At 40.3% G+C, this 17,124-nt stretch overlaps 1 protein-coding gene across 1 annotated transcript in view; it reads right to left on the bottom strand.

Moving 5' to 3' along the window:
* The window catches only part of IDO2 (indoleamine 2,3-dioxygenase 2), a 57,170-nt gene that overhangs the window by 24,315 nt on the left and 15,731 nt on the right, over window positions 1-17,124 (bottom strand). The window contains exons 2-3 of the mRNA XM_005856444.1: window positions 10,699-10,794; window positions 3,218-3,337 (exon numbers count right to left, since the gene is read on the bottom strand). Of these exons, the coding sequence (XP_005856506.1) occupies window positions 3,218-3,337; window positions 10,699-10,794 (216 nt within the window). The remainder of the gene's footprint in view (window positions 1-3,217; window positions 3,338-10,698; window positions 10,795-17,124) is intronic.

Raw genomic sequence — 17,124 nt, 5'->3', positions numbered from 1 at the left:
CCTTCTATAATTGAAACTTTGTTGCCTTGAGAGGAGGCAGCAGCTGGCCGGGAAGCTTGGCTTCTTCCATCATTGGGGCAACCAAGCCTCCTGCTTGCTCCAGCTCCGTGGCTACCGGACGCCATCTTGGTTGGGTTAATTTGCATATAGTTGCTCTGATTGGCTGGTGGGTGTGGCTTAAGGCATAGCGAAGGTACGGTCGATTTGCATGTTTGTCTATTATTAGGTAAGATATGTAGACATATGTATGTTTGTGTGTATAAAACTAAAAGCATATATATGTACTAGAGGCCCGGTGCATGGATTTGTGCACTGGTGGGGTCCCTCGGCCTGGCCTGCGCCCTCTCTCAATTTGGAAGCTCTTGGGTGGTGTCAGATAGCTGGTTTTGGCCTGATCCCCACAGGCCCAATCCAGACAGGAGGGAGCCCGATCCTGTGCATTGAGCATCTGTCCCCTAGTAGTCAGTGCGCATCATAGCGACCAGTCGTTCAGTATTCCGGTCACTTAGGTTTTTATATATTTGTATGTGTGCATACATATATGTATATGTGTGTTTATGTGTGGTCACTGATTCCATTAGTCACTTCATAAGTCAAACCCAATAACAACTTCAAATAAGTGACCTCAAAACAGTCCCCATTCCACCCCTGAATTACCTGAGGAACATTCTGCCCCCCAAATCCAGGAAAGCAACTCAGATCTATCTGTGGACAAGGCTAGTCTAGATCCAAAAGAACATCCTTTGGGTTCCTTGCTCCCACTTCCATTTTTATTTACCTTTAAAATAGAAATATCTACTTAGAAGCCTTGCTTCTGCCTTTGTTTTTCCCTATAATATTTATAAATAGACTTGGGATAGAACTGTTTCTTAGGTAGAAGCAACAATGAGCTTTAAAGACTTTTAAAATGCAAACGTAGGTCAGCTTCCCTCAGGAGGCAGGAGATGAGGAGGACAGTGCAGAAGAGAGGTGTCTACTTAGCTGAAAAGTCAGAGAAGATACAAAAAAAAGAGTAAGATAGGATTTGAGGCTGGAGAGTAGGGGGCTCATGGGGCCTGAAAATACATGGACTCTCCTAGAAGCTGGAGACTCCATCACCTGTCACCCTTCTCTACCCCTTCTCTGATGTAATATTATGGTTTGGAGAACAGGCAAGGGAGGGAAACCTAATTGGGATGTTCTATTGTGGGCCTAGATATCAAACTTTCTAACAATAGACACATACTTTTTTAAAAGCTATATGTACTGACATTTATTTGACTTTTATCAACATTTATTTTATGCTAAATTATTCCTGGGCCATAAGTTTTGTCTCTTCCATTTCTTCTGGGATGTACTTTTATTCTGTGCAGCCTCCTCTTCTGGTTTAGGAACAATCTTCCCTTTTTCAGTAAGAATCCTTCCCATGTGGCAGGGAGAGCTTTGATGGGGGTTCCTCACCCAGGAGCTATGTGGGTTCTGTGCTGCATCTTGGGAGCTCTGTTCACCTAGATTTTCTCAATGACCAGAGAATCTACATCTACACCCTCAAATTCAGCATTTAGCCACAGACCCTGCAATTAGCCCCACTGTGTGGCCTGAGCACACCTGCCAACTCCACCATTGTAAGGATGGAATGGTACAGGTTGCTTCTGTAAAGTGACAGATACTTGGTGGATTTTGGATATGCATACCCTTGATGGCCTGGGCAGTTTCACGAGTGTTCTTAAAGTGAACATGAAGATTTGAATCTCTTGATGGGCATGACTTTGTGGGATTTTCTGGGTCAAGTGAACAGCAAACCATTTTCAGAGGTCACCTCAGGCTACTGCTTATGGGAAGTTATACTGACACTTAAAAAATCTGGAGCAACCCTAGCTAGTTTGGCTCAGTGGATAGAGCATTGGCCTGCAGACTGAAGGGTCCCAGGTTTGTTTCCAGTCAAGGGAAAATGCTTGGTCAAGGGCAAATGCCAGGCTTTCGGGCTCAATCCCCAGCAGGGGGTGTGCAGGAGGCAGCCTATCAATGATTCTCTCTCATCATTGATGTTTCTATCTCTCTCTCCCTCTCCGTTCTTCTCTGAAATCAATAAAAAAAATATATATTTTTTTTAAAAAATCTAAAGCAGCTCTATACTTTGCTTTGTCACTTTCCTTTTTTTATTCTCACAGGGAGTCTCAGGCACCTACTTGAAAGATAAGAGGTAGAATTAACTAGACAAACAAAACAGGTATAGGCCATTCCCTTGACCATGGAATGCTGGAACATGAGCAGCTCCCTGATTTCTGGAAAAGATGCATTTATATAAAATGAAAAGCAGTCATCTTTTATACTATAATTAGTGGAGCTCGGAGATTTCATGTCTCAAGTTTCAGGCTGAAACTGTAAAATGTTATGTAAAGATTCAGAAGAGATTTACATGAATTGTTAAGAGTCAAACCAATAATTGGTAGAGAGCAAGCAGTTGTGTTGTAAATGTCAACGTGTGCCTCTGGAGCAGTGGTTCTCAACCTTGGCTGCACATTAGAATCACCTGGGAATCTTTTTAAAATCCTGGTTTCTGGGCCTCATCTTCCGGAAATTCTGTTTCTTTGTTATGGGGTGGGGCCACAACATTAGTAATAAAGAAACAGAATTTCCGGAGGATGAGGCCCAGAAATCAGGATTTTAAAAAGATTCCCAGGTGATTCTAATGTGCAGCCAAGGTTGAGAACCACTGCTCTGGAGGAAGGAGTTGACATTAGTGAAATTAGACAGTTTGGAGTCTGGCCTTGGATTTTCCATAAACTGGCCATCTGACCTTGGACTTTTATGGTCCTCAGCTGTCTGTAAATTGGACACAGCTTAGATCTATCTACTTTATTGGACTGTGAAAATTGACCAAGACAATTGATGTATTAGCAGTACAAAATGCTGTCAGATGTAAGTTTTTATGAGGTTTCAAACTTGCTTTCAAATGCAACTTTTCAAACATTCTTGGAAGTGGGAGACAGAAAAAAAAATAGATTCAAAATGTAATAAAAGGGCTACCAGTTCTAAAAAAAAAAATTAACCTCTCAGTCAGGAGGAAGCCATCTTTCATTTAAATAGGCTCTTTGCCCTTTCTTCAACTGACACCCAAAGAAAAGAACAAGAAAGGACCCATTTTCCAGAAAAACACTGTGGTGCCAAGCAGACAGCATGTTCTAGGTGCAGCAGACCTACCCCATGACCAGACAGGCATCAGTTTATCCCTCACCTCTGCAGGCTGTGCCTCTCCCTCCTGCCAGACATATCCCATGGTGATGAAGCTCAGGACCAGGTGAGCTAGGCGCCGTTCCCTGTAGCCCTTGAGAAACTGACAGTTCAGGAGGGGCATCTGTTCAAGAGAAGTTCCAGAGATGGTCAGTTGCAGGGGATGGGATGAGCACAGGGGTTCTGTGGCTTGAAGGGTTCTTTGGGTACAAGGAATGGGTTCTACTTCAATGCAAGAACCATGCACACATCCATTTCTCCCCTGATCCCAGGACACTGCAGGATAGGAGGAGGCAGCCCAAATGATATTGTTCTGCAAGTACCTAACAGCCCCACCCAAGTCCCTGAATTGTGCCCATGGTGGTGCCGGACACTGGTCTCCATCACTGAGATGACCACTTGGCTACCTAAAATAATTAAGTTGACTAAGATCATTTATTACATGGGAATCCTCAATGGCAACGTTTTGAAAAATATATTTTAATTGATTTTAGAGAGAGATAAGAAGAGAGAGAGAGAGAGAGAGAGTAAAACATTGATCAGTGCCTCCATTACACACCCCTACTGGGGACCAAACCTGAAATCTTAGGCATGTGCCTTGACCAGGAATCATCCCTCCACCTTTTGGTGAACTGGATGATGCTCATCCAACTCAGCCACACTGGCCAGGGCTTCAGTGGCAGCTTTTACGAGTACAATCACATCATTTACAAACCAGGTACCTCAGCTAGTTCAGCCACACTGGCCAGGGCTTCAGTGGCAGCTTTTACAAGTACAATCACATCATTTACAAACCAGGCACCCTGCTAGTATGGAAGCATAGCACAGACTGACGGATCTCAGAGGGAAGGGGAGAGGGGGTCAGGCAGAGAATAACCAAAAATTAAAATGCAGGTACCTCAGCTAGTATGGAAGCATAGCACAGACTGATGGATCTCAGAGGGAAGGGGAGAGGGGGTCAGGCAGAGAATAACCAAATAATTAAAATGCATATATGCATAATCCATGGATACAAACAATAATGTGTTGAAGACCTAGGGTGGGGTGGGAACTGGGCGGGGGGGGGCAACATAGGAAAAATGGGGGATACCTGTAGTACTCTCAACCATACTTTTTTTAAATAGATACTGAAAAATATTTTATCTGAAGTGGAAGGAACAACTCAACCTCCTTTTTGCTAAGATTCACTAGTATTTTATTAGCAAAATTTATTTTATCACCGAGAGCATGAATTGTGTATCTAATTGTCATTCCTATGTAATTTATGGAGTATTCAAATAATAAGGTTTTTTTTATCTTATTATTTATTCAAATAATTGGGTTGTATCTCTCCCAAGTAAAAGCTTAAATCATAAATAAAAAAATTAATGAATAGCCATAACCGGTTTGGCTCAGTGGATAGAGCGTCGGCCTGCGGACTGAAAGGTCCCGGGTTCGATTCCGGTCAAGGGCATGTACCTTGGTTGCGGGCACATCCCCAGTGGGGAGTGTGCAGGAGGCAGCTGATCAATGTTTCTCTCTCATCGATGTTTCTATCTCTCTATCCCTCTCCCTTTCTCTCTGTGAAAAATCAATAAACTATATTTTAAAAAATTAATGAATAAAAGCACCTGTGCTTACTTGGTATCTTTAGCCCTAAAACAGCCCTGCGCTGTGGGCAGTAAGGTTTCCCCAGCCTGTTGAGCTGGGGGACCTATGTCAGTTGCTCCTGGGGTGACGCCAAGGCTATTTACCTGCTTAGTCAGAGGTCAGACCCTATTCGTTCTCTCTTTCCTGGCTGAGATCTAACCAGCTGTGGATCCTAACAAAAAGAGGCCCTGTGGACTTCGGAATTTGACCACATTCCTAGAGGGAGGTAGCTAAGCTGGGCCAAATGGTTGTCCAGCCCTTGTTTCCACACTCCCGGTGACCCTACCTAGGTCTCTGAACCTCTCCCTGACCGTTCCCTTCCCGGGTCACACAGGTGGTGTCCTCATCGAAGCAACACCCTGTACAGAAGTTAGTTATCACTATCAGCAATACCCAAACAGATATCGCCAGTTTATTAGTTTTGCCTGGGCCGACCCCGCTTGCCTTGGCTGACACCGAGGACCCTGAGCTCCACTTGCAGGCACAACGCCCGCAGCTTGCCTCCTTCTTCCATCCCCTCCCCAACCCTAGACACAGCCTGTCTAGATCTTCTCTGGTGCCCCTCTCCGGGGTCCGAAGAAACCCCCTGAAGGAGCAGCGGCGAGTGTCTAGGGTTTCCTTTCAAGTTACAGACACCCCAAGTGAGCTGGGACCCACCCAGGCCCAGGGGCTGCTCGCGCATGGGGATCTCCGACGGAATCCTTCTCTCTCTATCCACTAGGGGGCAGCCTTTCCTAACCTGTCTGCGTGTTTCTTTCTCTTAGAAACTGGCTCTGAGATAAAATTGCCTACTTAAGGTGCGCGTGTGCGTGTGAGGGGTGGGGGGTGCTGAGATGTTGCATTTTAACTGGAACCAGCCTGAGAATTATAATGGCATTTATTTATTAAGTATTTATTCTAAGACTCTTACTAAAGAGCGTTGAAGGCACAATGCTAAAAACTTCTCATGCAGGGTGGTTCCCTTTCCCCAAACCCACAGAGTCAGAGAGGATAAGGTATTTGACAGAGCCTGCGCGGGCACTGAGCCAGGGTGCTATTTCCCTTCTTCTGACCGCAGCCGCTCTCTCAAGTTAGTACTGTCTGCCTCCACAAATAGGAAAGCCACAGTGTGCAATTTTGATTTTTCTAAAAGCCACATTTTTAAAATAATAAAAAGAAACAGGTGAAATTTAATAAAAAATATTTTTGTCTCTGTCAATATATTTACAATATCATAAATGCAATGTCAATAGAAAAATAATAATATATTTAATAGTCCCTTTTTTCTAGTAAGTCTTCAATATCCAGTATTTTACATCTCAATTTGTTTTAGCCACATTTTGGTTCTGTTTCTTGGACGAACCCTGACTAATACACCTCCCAAGGGTCCCACCTCCTAATCACATTGGAGTTTTGACATATGAATTTGGAAGCAACACAAACATTTAGTCCATTGCACTCAATTTAACTATTCCCCTGTTGAGGTACATCTTGGTTGTTTCCAATTTGGGTGATTATTAATAAAATTGTTATAAACGTTTACACACAAGGTTTTCCATGAACATAAGTTTTCAGTTTAGTTGGCTAAATACTTGGTAGTGTGATTGCTGGGTCAGGTGGTAAATCTATGTTTAACTTTATAAGAATTTGCCAGCTGTCTTCCAAAGTAGCTGTACCATGTTGCATTCCCACCAGCAACATAAATGAGAGTCTCTTTCAGTACATATCCTCAGTAGTAGTTAGTATTGCCAGATTTTTTAAAAAATTATAACAATTCAAACAGATGTTAAATTGTCTTTCAATACTATTATAAAAGAGTCTTATGTTATTCTGTAAGTAACCCAGTTTTATTATTTCATGATTAAAATTTACAAATTTTCCTTTGTAATCTAGAAAATAAAAAATTTCACCAGCATGTCTGGGTGCCCTCTTACCCCCATTGTCTTTCTAATAGAATTAATTAATTGAGATTTTTAAAAATGTTATTCTTATATGCTTAAAGCTTCCCTTTCCCCCCACCTACACTACTTTGTGAGAGCTCTATTTTATGAAATTTGAATCATTTATTTCTCTTTTTCACATATTTTTATTTTTCTGATGACTGGCATTTCTTTCATTTTTGCTTTATGCTTTATACAATTTTTCAAGGAATTCCCTAAATTACCATTTTTTTCTAATTTATTTGGGTTTTCACTATTGTTTTTATTTGTTTCTTTGTTTGTTTTCCAATAGTTTCTTTTATGTAGCAACTTCACTTATTTTTATGAAGTAAATGTAATTACTTAGACATCAATTAATTCTTAATTAATGATTTTCAATTAATTAGATTAAAATTTTAAAAGCATTGATTTCATATTTTGTTTTGGATTGGAGGTCATTGGCTCTAAATGTCCAGTTCCTTCCTCCTGCTCTTTGATTCACTCATTCTCTGCATATCTTTTGATAATTTGGGCTTATTTATTTGTGTTCAGGAATGGAGGTGAGTTTTATTAGGATTAGTAGCTGATATAGCTTCCCTAATAATGTTTCCAGTGTCCTAGCTTCCTGTGAGCAAGTCAGTTGACTGTAGTGTTTTATGGCAGGAGGGTGTGGAGAGCAAATTTTCCTGGAAGAAGATTATTATTATTATTATTATTATTATTACTAGTGGCCCAGTGCACAAAATTTGTGCACGGGGGGGAGGGTGTCCCTCAGCCCATCCACCCTCTCCAATCTGGGACCCCTGAGGGGATGTCCAACTGCTGGTTTAAGCTCGAACCCTGTGGGACCGGGCCTAAACTGGCAGTCAGACATCCCTCTCACAATCTGGGACTGCTGGCTCCTAACCACTTGCCTACCTGCCTGCCTGATCGCCCCCAACCACTCCCCTGCTGGCCTGATTGATGCCTAACTGCTCCCCTGCCGGCCTGATCGCCCCCAACTGCGCTCCCCTGACAGCCCAATCGCCCCCAAATGCCCTCTCCTGCCAGCCTGATCGCCCCCAACTGCGCTCCCCTGACAGCCCAATCGCCCCCAACTGCCCTCTCTTGCCAGCCTGATTGCCCCCAACTGCCCTCCCCTTCTGAGGCCCGCCTCCTCCTCTGGGACTGGCCTCCTCCATGCCACGTGGAGCCACAGGACCCCCAGGCCTCACTGGGCAGAGCAGTCACCTGACCTCACCTCTGCTGTGCGTGAGGCCATCTTGTGGTGGCCATCTTGTGATGATGTCATATGTGAGAACCACCTAGGCTTTTATTAGTACAGATTATTATTATTAGACACAGATTTCTAAGAATAAGTAGTTGGCCTTAAAGTACTGTGAGATCCAAACAGGAAATTCACTTATTATGTTGTCTGTGCCAAGTAAAGGACACAAGAGGACAAATATTTGAGTATGTAGCTTCATGTGTGGTCCCGGAAGCCATTAAATTTGCTTCTCATGACTGATTTCCAAATTACTTAGTCTCTTAAAAGTGGTCTTTTCTAATTAGATGTTTTGTGAGTAATTAGAAGTATAGAGACTGCCAAGAGTGTCTCCAACAGCTGCCTTAACAAATGCACACAAATTGGGAAGCTAAAACAGCAAAAATTGCTTCTCCCACAATTAGGAATCTGAAATTTAGGTGTTTGTAAGGTTGGTTCCTCTGGAGGCTTTGCGGCGGGGGGGCAGCGGGTAGGACCTGCTCCACTGTTTGTCTCCTAGTCTCTGGTGATTGTCAGCAACTCAGTGTGTCTTGTAGATGCCAACTCCAATCTACGCCTCTGTCTTCATGTGGTGTTCTTCCCTGTGTGTCTGTGTTCAAATTTCCTTCTTCTTCTAACGATACCAGTCTTAGTGGATTTAGCGTGCACCCTAATGCAATATGATCTTGTCTACATCTGTAAAGACCTTATGTCCAAATAAGCTCACATTCACAGATTTTGAGGAAACGTGATTTTTGAAGAGACACTATTCAGCCCAGTGGAAGTGTCAGGGGATTAATTTCACTTTTGTGCTGAAGCTGTTTCCCCAATTCCCACGTTTTCAATGGACAAAAGTTAGCAGGACACTCCTGGCCTTTTCTCATTGACATTTAATATATAAGGAGCACCAATTGAGTAAGTCCTTCATTTTACTTATGGCAGTTTAATCAATTAAAAGCCTGAGGAAAGCCTGGTACAAAGGACTGTGCAGTTCACAAGCTGAACTTGAATTTTTCTTCCTGTAGACTGTCCTGGACTCCCTCTTGATTTTGTGCCCTGGTACTGAGATGGGAGAGAGAGGCACCCAGAGGTGAGGGTGAGAGGGGGTCTTCTTATTGCTTTGGTTGAATGCTTGGCATGGGTACTATACACTCATTTGTAGATCACTATGATTTGTTTAATATGGTATGTGCATTCTTAAAATTTTATCTTAATTTTATCTTGTTTTCCTGCACTACAGATATTTTCTTACCTTTTTCTTCTTTTTGTATCCTTTTGGTCATGTTAATGGGCCCTTTATGTGGCAGGAAAATAAATTCTTTGGTTTGGTTTGCCATTTTTATAGGCACCAGAGACAGTGTCTCACATTTCTTTTACAATGTCTCTAATCTTGTGACTTGCCCTTAGTAGACATTCAATGAGTCTTTTTAAATGAATTTTTAATTATGGACATTAAGTATGTAATAGTCAGTGAAGGAGAATTTTGGAGAGTAGAAAATATTTCTTGTTTCTTTGAAATGACATGGCACTTTGAATTGTGAGACTAAGACAGATGCAAAGGGACTAGTGGGAAATACAAATATATATTGAACAATATTGTGTGACAGGAAATCCGAAAAGCTATTCCAAAAATAATTTAGTCTTCACAACAATTCAATCAGACCAGCATGTTTTCCCATTTTATAAATAAGGAAGCAGAAGCACAGGGATTAAGTCACTTGTTCAAAGTTATGTAGCAACTAACTGATAAAAACCAGGATTCACACTGAGGTGTTCCGGAATCAAAATCTATGTTCTTCCTATTACACCTTCTTGTCATTCTTTCACTGTTTATTCCTTATATACTTTTGGCAAATATTTCTCATTTTATTTCATATGTATTTACAGATTTATCAATCATCCCTCCAGAATCCGACAACACTGACCTTATAACTCAGAAATTCTCTTGACTCAACTATTCTGTGAGGCTCCTCTGGTACATTCAAGGCAGACTCACTCAGAGGCAGGGGAGCACTGACCACATGACATAGGGTGAGCATTTCTATGCTGGTCGTTTCCCAGCTAAATCTTACCCAGCAACTTGCCTACAGATCCCAACCAGATTGTCTTCATTTAAAAAAAATATTTTTTTATTGATTTCAGAGAGAAAGGGAGTGGGAGAAAGAGAGCTGGAAACATCAATGATGAGAGAGAATTATTGAGAGGCTGTCTTCTGCATGCCCCTTACTGGGAATACAGCCTGGAACCCCAAGCATGTGCCCTGACTGGGAATCGAATTATAACCTTCTGGTTCATAGGTCGATGCTCAACTGCTGAGCTACACAAGCTGGACTTATTTTTTAATATGTTCCAGGAATTGTTTTATGCAGGTTCTGGAAATTTTGGGGAAACACATGTGTCAAAACAGGAAGCTCAACTGCTGAGCTACACAAGCTGGACTTATTTTTTTTAAACTGATTGAGTACTTAATATGTTCCAGCAATTGTTTTATGCAGGTTCTGGAAATTTTAGGGAAACACATGTGTCAAAACAGGAGCAAGTCACTCAGCTCTTCAGCAAGGGTGAGAACATTGGGTCAATAAACTCAATGGCAATGATTGGTGTCCTTAAGTGAACTCACCTAGTTCCACAATGCTGAGAAGAAAAAGAGGCATGAGGATTTTAATAGGGTAGTGAGAAGGGGTTGAAAAGTAAAATAACTACTTATATATATACCTCGCTCACTTGAACTCGAAGCTGGTGATTCTCAATCAACTCAGGAAGTTTGTCGGCAATTTCCATCCAAGGCCTGTAATGATCTGGAAGTTCTTTCTGCATTCAAAATACAATCATCTCAGTATTTTAGACCTCTCTGAGAAGCAGCTTCTGGGAGAAGCTGTTGTCAGATTTCACTATAACCTAGGCCCTGTGCTAAGCACTGAAGACACACAGATGACTAATATATAATCCTTGTGCTTAAGGAACATATGATCTACTAACAGAAAAAAAATGTATTCAGATATATCTAAAAATAATATACTTAATTACCAATGTGTGTATAAGCTTAAGAACTTGCAAAGAGGAAAATGTGCTTAATTCTATCAGCTGTTGTGGGCAACTAAAGGGAAATATATGCAGAAATAGGACAGTTGGGGCCAGTTGTAGAATTTGAAAGTGACTTTTCTAGGTGGAAATTTGAAGATGGGAAGGCAGTAAAGAAGGTATTGTGGATAAACAGAGGTAACAGTGTTTTGGAGACTATAAATAATTCAATGTTACTAGCATATAAAGATCAAGAGAAATGATATGGAAGATGAGACTACAAAATCAGATCAAATGTGCTTTTTATAGATTACATAAGAATTTTCCTTTTTTTTATTTTGAATTTTAGAAAGTTTGTTTTGTCTGTAGGATTTTAAGATACGCATTAAGGTTAGAAAGTCTTTGAACTACTGTCCAAGGACTAACTTAGGTGCTGGAAATGAATTTGGAAAGGAGAAGACACGTATTCAAAAGATATTTTAATAAAAGATATTTCATAAAAATGAAATGATGTGATGATTAAATTTTGAGGTGTAGATGCTAAAAGCAAGATGATTCCTAGCCCCATGGCACCCTTTATATGCCCACTCTGGGCCCATGATTTAGCTAAGTAGAACATAGACTGGATTTCAGCAGCCCTGACTCAATTCCTGGAAGTGGTAAACTATACTTATTGCTGTAATTAAACTTTTATTGGCACACAACCATACTCATTTGTTTACAAATTGTCTATAGCTACTTTCTATTACAGCAGCAGAATTGGTAGTTGCAACAGAAATTATTTGATATCAAAGCTTAAAGTATTTACTATTTGGCTTCTTAGAAAAAATGTTTGCCAACTCTGATCTATCCCAGAGTCTGGGTCTCCTTTTTGAGAGCACAATATGCACAACTAAATATTGTATTTCTGGGATAAGAAGAAAAGGAGGTGAGGATGATTTCATGTTTGTGAATTAGGTGACTGAATGAATTGGTGGGAACACACAATGAAACAGAAATGCAGGAGGAAGTCAAAGAGAGGGTGTAAAGATGGTGAATTTATTTTTTAGATAGATACAGCCTAAAATATATGTGGAATGTTAAAATATGTTTGTATACTGGGCATTTGGACATACATACAATTTGAAGTTCAGGAGATAATTAATATTAGAAATATACAACTAGGAAGCATAACTTTAGAAATAATTTCACATGTGGTTAAAACCACACAAATATATAAGGTCATTTGGGGAGAAGTTGCAAAGTGAAAGGGGAAGGAGGCCTAGATCAACACAAAAGGGGTATTTATAAGACAGAGGAACTTAATCCAGCAATTCAAATCAAAAAGGCATTTATAGATATTCAGTGAGTCAGAGGAGAATTACCCTTAGGGAAGTCACGACATGAGAGGCTTTCATAGAAGTAGGAAATTCAGAAGGTCAAATGCATCATTAGAAACTTATAGTAAGATTGTTCCCTTTGGGAAAAAAGAAAAAACAAAAACCCAAAACAGGAAGTCACTAATACCTATTAGTCATTCAATATATATGGCAACCCCAGGCCATGGTCATGGAAGCAGGGTTTAAATTTTAGTGTGCTGAGGAAGTAAGAAAATAGAGACCATAAATGTAAATTACTTTTCTAGGAGAGCCATAGGCACTAGGAAAGGGGACATTTGTGTGTTGAGAGCTGTCACCACTTAGAAATGAGAAACTTAAGCCATTTATAGTCTGTGACTGTAAGAGGGAGTGACTAGAAAAAAATCAATGGAAAGGGATGGGAAAATGATGGCCAATTAGGCAGACATATCCTGAGCCTTATCCTGGAGCAGATAGAAGGAGCATCTAAATCGAAGAACATCCACCTAGAATTGGCAAAGTAGACACAGCTGGTAAGACAATTTGCAGCCAGGTCTGGGATCTGGGCTGGAGAGAGCTGTGAGACCACTGAGCCAAATGGGTCAGAAGGAAGTTGCATGGCACCAAGTCCGTGTCCCTTAGGGACAGGCATAATATTCGACTGTGGAAAGGAAATCCACAGGGCTGCTGGCGGCAGGGGATTCTAATCTAAGTCCACAGCCATGAGAGGCTGAGCCCAGAAAGGCATCCTGAAGAGCTTCCTGAGCCATGTGATGATGGGCTGCGGGTGGGGGAGGAGGAGAAACTAGGAGTCACGCAGTTGTTTTGCCTCTGTTTTGTCTTCCCTTTTATTCACTAAACCCAGTTCATAGGACCTTTCAAATAAAACACTCACTCATGGCTGCAGTGCAGGTGGAGGTGCAGATTTGTGGAGTCTGGGGAGAGGCTGTGGAGGAGAGCGGGTTGGGGAGAGGTGACCAGGAGTCCAGCACTGAGACATTCCTGACCGTCCCAGAACTAAATGGCCATTTTTTTCTGAAGAGCCACCCCCTCCCAGCAGCCTCACTAATCATCTGAGAGATGCAAATCAAAACGACAATGAGGTACCATCTCACACCTGTCAGAATGGCTATCATCAACAAATCAACAAATGACAAGTGCTGGTGGGAATGTGAAAAATGAACAACCCTTGTGCACTGCTGGTGGGAATACAGACTGGGGCAGCCACTATGGAGAACAGTATGGAGTTTCCTCAGAAAATTAAAAATGGAACTCCAATTTGACCCAATGATCCCACTTCTAGGAATATATATCCCAAGAAATCAGAAACACCAATCAGAAAGAATATATGCACCTCTATGTACATAGTGGCACAATTTACAATAGCTAAGATTTGGAAACAGCCTAAGTGCCCATAAGCAGATGAGTGGATGAAAGAACTGTGGTACATTTACACAATGGAATATTACACTGCTGTAAAAAAGAAGGAACGCTTACCATTTGTAACAGCGTGGATGTACCTGGAGTGCATTATGCTAAGCAAAAAAAACCAGTTGGAGAAAGATAAATACCACATAGTCTCACTCATTTGTGGAATACAATGAACAAAATAAACTAATGAACAAAAATAGATCCATAGACAGACTGTCCAACATAAGAGGGAAGGCAGGGGAGGGGAGGGGAGAGATCAACCAAAGGACTTGTATGCATGCATATGAGCATAACCAATGGACACAGACAGTAGGAGGGTGAGGGCATGTGCTGGGGGTGGGAGCGGCCAGGAAGAGGTCAATGGGAGAAAAAGGAGACTTATGTAATACTTTAAATAATAAAGAATTTAAACTTTTTTAAAAAGAAGGAGTGACTAGAGTAGAGCTAAGAATGTTGGCAAGAATCAAGACAGATCCATGGAAAACTGACTCTGAACTGACAACTTGTATTTTGTCTCATCTATATGATTCATGTTTTATGAACAAAAATTGAATGCAGTTACAGATACAATGCAGTTGTATTATTGAAATATAATCTTGATAAAAGAAAAGAAAATATGCAGGGTTGCAATATTCCTGTCTTTTAAAATGTGTTTTAAGAAAAGAAGTTGTAACTAAGTCATCACCTCTGATACCTAGATAAGGAATCCTGTCCAGATAATTACATTAGGCATCTGGGTTTCTGCTTCCTGACTTGCATGGAAATTCTTAAGCACTACCTCAATCGAGGTGCCACTCTACTCTTCAATATTTACTTGATCTTTCTCTTTAGGTTGCTAAAAGAATCTTTCCCTTCCTCCTCTTTTTCATCGTTGACCTATGAACCAAGAGGTCAGGGTTGGATTCCCCGTCAAGGGCACATGCCTGGGTTGTGGGCTTGATCCCCAGTGTGGAGTGTGCAGGAGGCAGCAGATCAATGATTCTCATCATTGATGCTTCTATCTCTCTCTCCCTCTCCCTTCCTCTCTGAAATCAATTAAAAATATATTTTTAAAAAAGTCATTCATAACAGGGTAGTCAAATGAACCAACAGTTTTCCTTATTCTTCTACATTCTAGATTGTGCTTAGGAAGTTATTTCAATTATTTCTTTTAGAGTACTAGTTTTATTGTTGATGTTCACATCTCTAATCGATCTACATTTGTGTTGTACATGTTATGAGTTAGGTCATATTATCTCATTATATCCTTTTTTAAATAGAGGAAGTTAAGGCCAAAAGCTGTTGGATGACTTTCCTAAGATTACACATCTGGTCAGTGGCCGGGTCAAACCTCTCTGACTCAAAGTTCAGAGTACATTCAATTATCTCTCAGAGAAAACACATGGAGAATAGGGGAGATGGGGACAGAGAGGATGGAGGTTGGTGCAGGGGATAGGAAATTAAAAGACATTTTACATGTTTTTCTTCCCTGATTCCAATAATCAGAAGACCCAGAGTGTGATGGACAAAAATAATACAATATTTGGCTTGCCTTTAAAACCAATTTTTTTTATTTTATGTTATTCTTTTACTAGACTTTACACCTGTCAAAGAATTATTTTCAAAAAAAATTATTAAAAATGACTCATGCCAATATAAAATTTGTGTCCAAAATATAGATAGTTCATTAATGATGGAATCAGCAGGATGGTACAAGTTGTTTCAAAAAGGGTGATAAACTGTATGTTTAGATTTTAAAAAATAATGTTGAAATCAAATTGCTAGGTTAAATATATCATTGGTAAATATCCTAGAGGACAGTGCAATCATACATTTTAGGGTTATATTTTCTATCCAACAGAAATCATTTGCAGTTCTTTCGCATAAAAATCTACAAGTTAATTTGTAACTTCAGAGATTGGGACATAACCAATAGTATATAGCATGTCAAACAAAGGGACAGCCCTTAAATAATTAAATAATCCTGAAGGGAGACTGCTGGTACTCTGGGATAGTGTTGAATGAATGCACAACCATCCTTTGCTTTATTTTGGATAACTTTTCTCAACACATCTATAACCTACAAGAGTATAAACTTTTTAAAATAAAACATCTATAAAAATAATGAAGTCTTTGTTAAATTAACACTGGTTAAATAAATTAACTAAAACTTTTGGTTAAGAAAATAACATACAGATGATGTATTATAGAATTGTGTACCTGAAACCCTATATAATTTTATTAGTCAATGTCATCTCAATAAATTAAACTTAAAAAAAATAGCCAAAAAGGTTAAAAATTGTAGTAAAAATAAACCAGCCAAATATCAACAAAGGGAAGTTGGGTGACAATCTTTTCTTTAACATATTTTTATTGATTTCAGAGAAGAAGGGAGAGGGGAGAGAGAGATGGAAACATCAATAATAAGAGTGAATCGTTGATTGGCTGCCTTCTGCATGCCCCCTACTGGAGATCAAGCTCACAACCCCGGCATGTGCCCTTGACCGGAATCAAACCAGGGACCCTTCAGTCTGCAGGCTGATGCTCTATCCACTGAACCAAACCAGTTAGAATAGGGTGACAATCTTAATATCCTAAAAATTAGAACTTAAATTCTCAGATAGATTCAAATTTGAAGCAGATGGTTTCCAATGAAATAAAAGACAATGCTCAATGGAAAGAAGCCAGTGTGACATTGCAGCAAAGTAATATGAGAAGAAATAGATATCAAATAACTTTGATGAGATAGGTCAATAGAATGATAGGCTTTGTAGGCTATACTAAAACATCTGTTTTTGTTCTAAAGAGCAGTTTTGGAAAGTTTTAAAGAGCAAAGTTCCCTGGTTTAATTTTTGTTTTTGAAGAGTTCCTTTGCTCAGCTGAGAGAGTTTTACATCTGGGCAAGCATGGAAATAAGAAGACAAGGTGCAGCCACTGTGGAGAACAGTATGGAGTTTCCTCAAAAAACTAAAAATGGAACTCCAATTTGACCCAATGATCCCACTTCTAGGAATATATATCCCAAGAAACCAGAAACACCAATCAGAAAGGATATATGCACTCCTATGTTAATAGCAGCACAATCCACCATAGCTAAGATTTGGAAACAGCCTAAGTGCCCATCAGCAGATGAGTGGATTAAAAAACTGTGGTACATCTACACAATGGAATACTACGCTGCAGTAAAAAAGAAGGAACTCTTGCCATTTGCAACAGCATGGATGGAACTGGAGAGCATTATGCTAAGTGAAATAAGCCAGTCAGAGAAAGATAAATACCACATGATCTCACTCATTTGTGGAATATAGAGAACAACATAGACTGATGAACAGGGACAGATCCAAAGACAGAGAAACAGCAATCAGACTATTAA

The sequence above is a fragment of the Myotis brandtii genome, unplaced genomic scaffold, assembly GCF_000412655.1.
Source record: "Myotis brandtii unplaced genomic scaffold, ASM41265v1 scaffold103, whole genome shotgun sequence".
Classification (NCBI taxonomy): domain Eukaryota; kingdom Metazoa; phylum Chordata; class Mammalia; order Chiroptera; family Vespertilionidae; genus Myotis; species Myotis brandtii.
This window is presented reverse-complemented; position numbering and strand designations above follow the sequence as displayed.